We start from the raw sequence: 6,235 nt of genomic DNA, 5'->3' as shown, positions 1-6,235 counted from the left end.
ATTTGGGCTGTAGAATCTCAGCTGTGGCACCAGGGCTGAGCGCAGAGTTGTTGCTGTAAAACCTGTTCCCCAGAGCCAAGGACACCATGTATGCAAAGGCCCCACTTCAGAACAGAGACCTGCTGATGTAGCTAGCAGATGGCGATACAATGATGATATGAGGCACCCACTAAGAGAGCAAAGCCTGCAGTACCCAAGGCCAGGGAGAAACAGAGCTGGGCCATGCAGCTGTGGCAGCAAAAGTGTTTTGTGCCCAAGATGACTTTGCAGCACCTTGGGGCCTGTGATAGAAGTTACCAGATGTCCAGGAAGGACAAGGTGCCACTGAGAAGGTCCTTGGGCCTGAACAGCCTGCAATCTAGCCACGCTGTAGCTGCGTCATTAGCATGGTCCCAGTTCACATAACTGGGGGGTGAGAAAAGCTTTAGGGAGAGGAGAACTAGACGGATTTGAGAGTGTAGGAGTATGTGTGGAGACCGTGGTGCAATGTGCCTTCCATCTTTGCCGCATGCTTGGATGTAGATGCGATAGACTTTGCCTAAAGGCAGTGGTGGGAATCCCTTGCTTGGGAAGAGGTAGAAGACTCGAGATGCCCTGGGGTGTTTGTCCAGCTACCACTCCAGAGTGGCATGATTTTCCTGTAGGTCCTGAGCTGTATCTGCTAGAAACATGGTGGTTGTGCTGGACACCCCGTGCAGGTGACATGGCCCTGCAGGCCTATTGTCATTGCATTAAACCAAGTGTCTGCACTGAATTACATCAGCTGCTTGCAACATCAGGATCTGCACAGGTCTCAGCTTCAGGGTGAGCGGAGCTCTTGCAGTAGTAGGTAGCTAGTGTCATTTCAAATGGCCAAGGAGATTCTCCACCTGGCAGCTGATGCCCCAGAAAGATGTGGGTTTCAGAGCTGTTACATCAGAGCAAGGAGACATGTCTTGGACCACCTCTGACACTTCCAATGTCAGAAGCTGTTTGTGTATGAACAACTGACTCCCACCCTCCATCTCCACTGATTACAATGGGAGCTTAGACAAGAAGCAGACAGTCACACTCTGCACCCCAAAACCTGGGCAAGGGGAATCCCACCTCCTGTGAGTCTGTGGAGGGCATGAGAGGGAACTGAATCCTACTGCATCCCAGGAGCTTCCAAATCAGTATTTAATGCCTAGCTTGACACCTCGAAACCAATTGCTAAGGCATGAATAAATGAACTCCCTTCTTGTCCCTGCCTAGGTGTCCTGTCTTCTTATGGGATGGGAGCAGGCCCTTGCAGAGTGGGACATTTCCACCTCTCCCAGATAACCATCTTGTGATGAGACAAACTGAAACGCTGAACTCAGTCTCTCTCCCCTGTTTAGGGAGGGACTATCGGTGATTATTTTAGTCTACTTCAATGGGCATTTTCCAAGGGTGACCACACGGTCTTTCAGGAGATGTCAGCCCTGGGAACTTCCTGAAGGTGCACAGGGCACAGAGAAAGTCATGTCTTTGCTGGGCCTGGCTCCTGGGACTGCAGGAGCCCATGGCAACCTGGCAGGCACTGCAGAGAGACAGCTCTGTCCAGGAGCAGCTCCTCTTAAAGGAGCAGCAAGACTCAGGGCACTGCCTGCAGGCACCAGGATGAGAGGAGCGGCTCAGAAGCTAAAGACAGTCAGCAACAGGAGGACAGCTGAGAGCAGCACAGTCTGAGCAGAAATCCTCACTGCCCTTGACACAGTAAGTCTCTGGCTGCAGGGCAACACTGCTGTGGTTCCCAGAGGTTTCTTCTGCAGCTGGCACCTTCCAGAGCTGATAGGGTCTGTCACGGTGGCTCTGCCAGCTTCTCCTGTTTGGAGCAGGTGGTGCTTTACAGCAGGGATTAGCTTCTACACTATCACAGGGACAGGGCATCATGGCTACCTTCTCCCAGGAACAGTGCATGGGTGTGAAGCCAGGGAGTGCACCCAGGTCTGCCCAATGCTGCATTTCAGAGCAGTGTCCCTGTGCCCCAGGGTGCTGTGTTTCTGGGGCAGTGACTCTGCCTGCCCAGGGAACTCCCCATGATGGTGCTGCAGGGAGAAGCTGTGGGTGGAAGGAGTGACCCCCATCAGGGCAGGTTCCTTCTCCTCTTGAGAGGGTGCTGCATGGGTCAGGGCTACTCTCAGCTCCAGCTCACCCCCAGGACATTTTCTGAAGAGGACTTTTCACAAGGAAAGTTTATGCTGGTCATACCTGCAAAGGGCAGAGCTTTCCTTCCTCAGTCTGTGCTTAATCTCCCCATCTTTTGACATGGCTGGAACGGAAACAGAGTTGTTCAGTCTGGACAAGAAACTGCGACTTCTAAACTGTTAAACGGAGAGATCAAAAGGTCTGCAAGGAACCTCAGCAAATCCCTTCAGCCACCCCTCTGCCTATGAGCAGCACCACCATAATCTTTATTAGCCTCCTCAGGGTTGGGCTTAGCTGCTGCTTAGCACCTGCAAACCTGAAGGTATCTGCCCCTGGGACAGTGCCAGGCAGCAGCAGGATGATGCATTAAAGGGAGGAAACTTCTCACAGGAAAGGCTGTGGGAGGGTGGATGTGGGCAATTCCCTGACAGCTTCTGCAGTGCAGATGCCTTCCCCTGAGCCAGCCCCTGTGTCTCCTCTGCCGCCTAGCAGAGCCTCTGCCCTCAAGGCCACAGCATCCAGGGCAGGAGACACCTCCTTTGCAGTCCAGGCTCCAGGAGAGCAGATGTGTGTCTCTCCTGTATGTGCCCACTTTACCACTGCCTGACAGAGGGGCTGAGAGCAAAACCTCCTCTGCAGGGGGATGTGCACAGCTGAGTAAGATGCAGGCTTTCCTGTGTGCCCATGTGGAGGTGTTTGCATGGGAGTGAGGGGTCCAAGACCCCTGCTAGTCTGTGGGTCTTTGGGCCATGCAGTCTGTAGGGCTGGGGAATGCGGCAAGTCTCCCTAAGGAGACATCCCCTTTTGGGCAATGCACTAACCCAAACACTTTCGCCCCTCAGGATTCTCTAGGAATGGAAAAAGCCAAGGATTTCTATCCCTTCAATAGATGTGCCCCATGTGTGGTGAGCAAGCCCCTCTGCTACAGCCCTTCTTCTGCAGAATGGGTTGTGAGGATGTTGCAGACCCCTTCCCAGTTATGAGTAGGCTTAATCGGAGAGAGGATGTGGACACACAGCTTGCCTGTACCCCCTGCCCCACAACCCCTATTGTGGCTGCAGGTGTGGTGCGGGTGGTAAACTGATGTGAGGAGAGGATCTGTCTTAGTGGAACGGGGACCTCTGCAATGGGTCCTGTAACCCCTGCCATCATGGGCCTGTTTTCCTCCCTTGCACTGAGTGGGAGCTGATGGTGAATGATTTGGATACAGACAATTGTTCAGAAGGGTGAAAGAGGAGGAGATGAATTCCTCCCAGGGTTCTTCTCTTGCAGAGGCTGATGGGTTGGATGCTAATGTCATCTCTTCCTGCAGGACTTGGAGAGTATTCCCACAAGGTCACTGCATGAAATCCCCCTCACTCAGCTCAGGGCATCCACCCCAGAAACAGCTTCCCCCAAACACATGTTGCTGTTTGCTCTCTCCATGTACCCAGTGTGGCAGAGCACATGGTGAGAGCTAAGGGACTGAAGTTACAGATGAGTTTCAGATATGAAAAGTCAGTTTTGTTCTGGAGTCATACTTGTGGTTTGGCTGGGTACCAGGGCTACACTTGTGTGCACACCCCGAGCACTTTGGTCATTAGCTCCTTGCCTGGCCCAAGAATTTCCTGGCCAGTCATCTGCACAGATGAGAGAATAAGTTGTCATGAGGCAAAAGACCAACTTGAAACTAGGTGATTGACTGGACCTAGGCAATTAAGTATTTGACCGAGAGTTATGGCAGCCTTGCAGGTGGGAACTGCTGAAGGTTCTAGAAATTCTCCCATGGCAAATCCTGCTGTGTCTAGTCCATTTTGTATGCTGAAATGTGTTGATAAACATCTTGGGTGGAGTGTCCCGAAGTGTCCTTGCTGCAAAAGTGCATCCGATTGTGCACAGCTAAGACATTTGTAAAGAGTCAAATACAAAGTGTTCCTGCAGTAATTGTCACATACTCTGAGCTTAAGGTGTATCAAGAGCAATGAATTATGCCTGTGCTGGGTGGTCACGTGGATCCCCAGCCAACGGGAGTAGAGCTGAGCCAAACAGGGGTTCAGGAGTCTCACCTAATCCCGCTGACAGCACTGCAAGGACACTTTGTCACTGCACAATGACTGACCATCTTGTTTTGGAGATTTGATTCTGAGTGTGTGTGTAACAAGCAGGGCTGACTCCTCTGGAGCCGATGGACAGAGGACCCTGTTCCCCATGGCAGACTCTGAAAGCACAGACTAGAGCAGAAGTAGAGAAGGTGAAGGAAGGTCCTCCTGGTACGGAGAAAGGACAGGTGGGGAGTTGCTCTGAGAAATGCTGTGGGTTTTGTTCAAAGTCAGTCCTAACTTGTCAATATCTTCTGCTCCCTGGACAGTCCTCCAAAGCCCCAAGGTAGCAAATGTCCAACAGCAGCTCCCTCAACGAGTTCCTCCTCCTGGGGTTTGCAGACACACGGGAGCTGCAGCTCTTGCACTTCTCGCTCTTCCTGGGCATCTACCTGGCTGCCCTCCTGGGCAACGGCCTCATCATCACAGCCGTAGCCTGCGACCACCGCCTCCACACCCCCATGTACTTCTTCCTCCTCAACCTCTCCCTCCTTGACCTTGGCACCATCTCCACCACTATCCCCAAATCCATGGCCAATTCCCTGTGGGACACAAGGGCCATTTCCTACTCAGGATGTGCTGCCCAAGTCTTTTTCTTTGTCTTCTTAATTTCAGCGGAATATTTCCTTCTTACCATCATGGCGTATGACCGCTTCATTGCCATCTGCAGACCCCTGCACTATGGGACCATCATGGACAGCAGAGCTTGTGTCAAAATGGCAGCAGCTGCCTGGGCCAGTGGTTTTCTCTATTCTGTGCTGCACACGGCTAACACATTTTCCATACCACTCTGCCAAGGCAACACAGTGGACCAGTTCTTCTGTGAAATCCCCCAGATCCTCAAGCTCTCCTGCTCAGACTCCTACCTCAGGGAAGCTGGGGTTCTTGTGGTTAGGCTTTGTTTCAACTTTGGGTGTTTCATTTTCATTGTGGTGTCCTACGTGCAGATCTTCACTGCTGTGCTGAGGATCCCCTCTGAGCAGGGCCAGCACAAAGCTTTTTCCATGTGCCTCCCGCACCTGGCCGTGGTCTCCCTGTTTGTCAGCACTGCAATGTTTGCCTACTTGAAGCCCTCCTCCATCTTCTACCCAGCTCTGGATATGGTGGTGTCTGTTCTGTACTCGGTGGTGCCTCCAGCAGTGAACCCGCTCATCTACAGCATGAGGAACAAGGAGCTCAAGGAGGCCCTGAGGAAACTCATTCAAGTGGTATTAGTTCAGCAGGAATAAGCTGCCCATCCCTCTTCACAGGTGATTTCTAATTTTCTGAGACAACTCTTGTGCTTTGGGCATTCTCCCTGTATTTATCATGTTTGTACAGAAGTATGTGAATTCATCACACTTCTCCAGAGGCACAAATCCTGTCTGTCTGACCCAGAGGCCTTCTGTGAATATGTCTGTCACTGTGTCAGAGCTGGCCTGTCTCTAATAAAATGGGATTTCCTTAGTGCAGTGCTTGAAAGTTGCTTTCTTCTTCCAAAACTAGGGCCAAGAGTTCACTCAAGGACTTTCACCCTGAAAAGGACTCTTGCTTTCTGGGAGGTCTCCATGGGCTAAAGGCGATGAGCTCATGGGGTGCTGTGTTAGGGAATGAGGGCTGCATTCAGCTCTCACTTGTGGGTGCCCAGTGCTCCTGGAGGTGCTGAATCATCAAGCGGTGTCTGCCTGGGACTGTCTGCCCTATGACAGGACTGGTGACAGATGCCCACAGTGGGGACCCTGCAGGCAGAGGGAAGGGAGCCTGGAGAGGGGTTCATGTCACCTTCAATGGAAAACCCTGGGCGGGATCTCGGCACACACCTGAACACAGCCTGAGCCATTTGAAATGTCCTGTGATTGCTGAGAGCATCATCCACAGCCACAGACCCCTTGGTAGGGGGTTGTCAGCTGCAATGATGCCCGTCCAGCTGGGTCTGCTTCTCACCCCAACCACCACGGCCAGTGCAGAGTCACCCCGTGGCCCTGGGGCACCACAACCCGCTCGCTCTGCAGAGCAGCACCGCCAGCTCG

At 52.5% G+C, this 6,235-nt stretch overlaps 1 protein-coding gene across 1 annotated transcript; it reads left to right on the top strand.

The window, feature by feature from the left end:
• Positions 1-4,519: 4,519 nt before the first annotated feature.
• LOC135326158 (olfactory receptor 14A16-like) lies at positions 4,520-5,455 on the top strand. The gene has a single exon (XM_064504006.1). The coding sequence runs from the start codon at positions 4,520-4,522 to the stop codon at positions 5,453-5,455; it is 936 nt and encodes a 311-aa protein (XP_064360076.1).
• Positions 5,456-6,235: the final 780 nt, after the last annotated feature.

This window comes from Dromaius novaehollandiae, unplaced genomic scaffold (genome assembly GCF_036370855.1).
Source record: "Dromaius novaehollandiae isolate bDroNov1 unplaced genomic scaffold, bDroNov1.hap1 HAP1_SCAFFOLD_37, whole genome shotgun sequence".
NCBI lineage: Eukaryota > Metazoa > Chordata > Aves > Casuariiformes > Dromaiidae > Dromaius > Dromaius novaehollandiae.
This window is presented reverse-complemented; position numbering and strand designations above follow the sequence as displayed.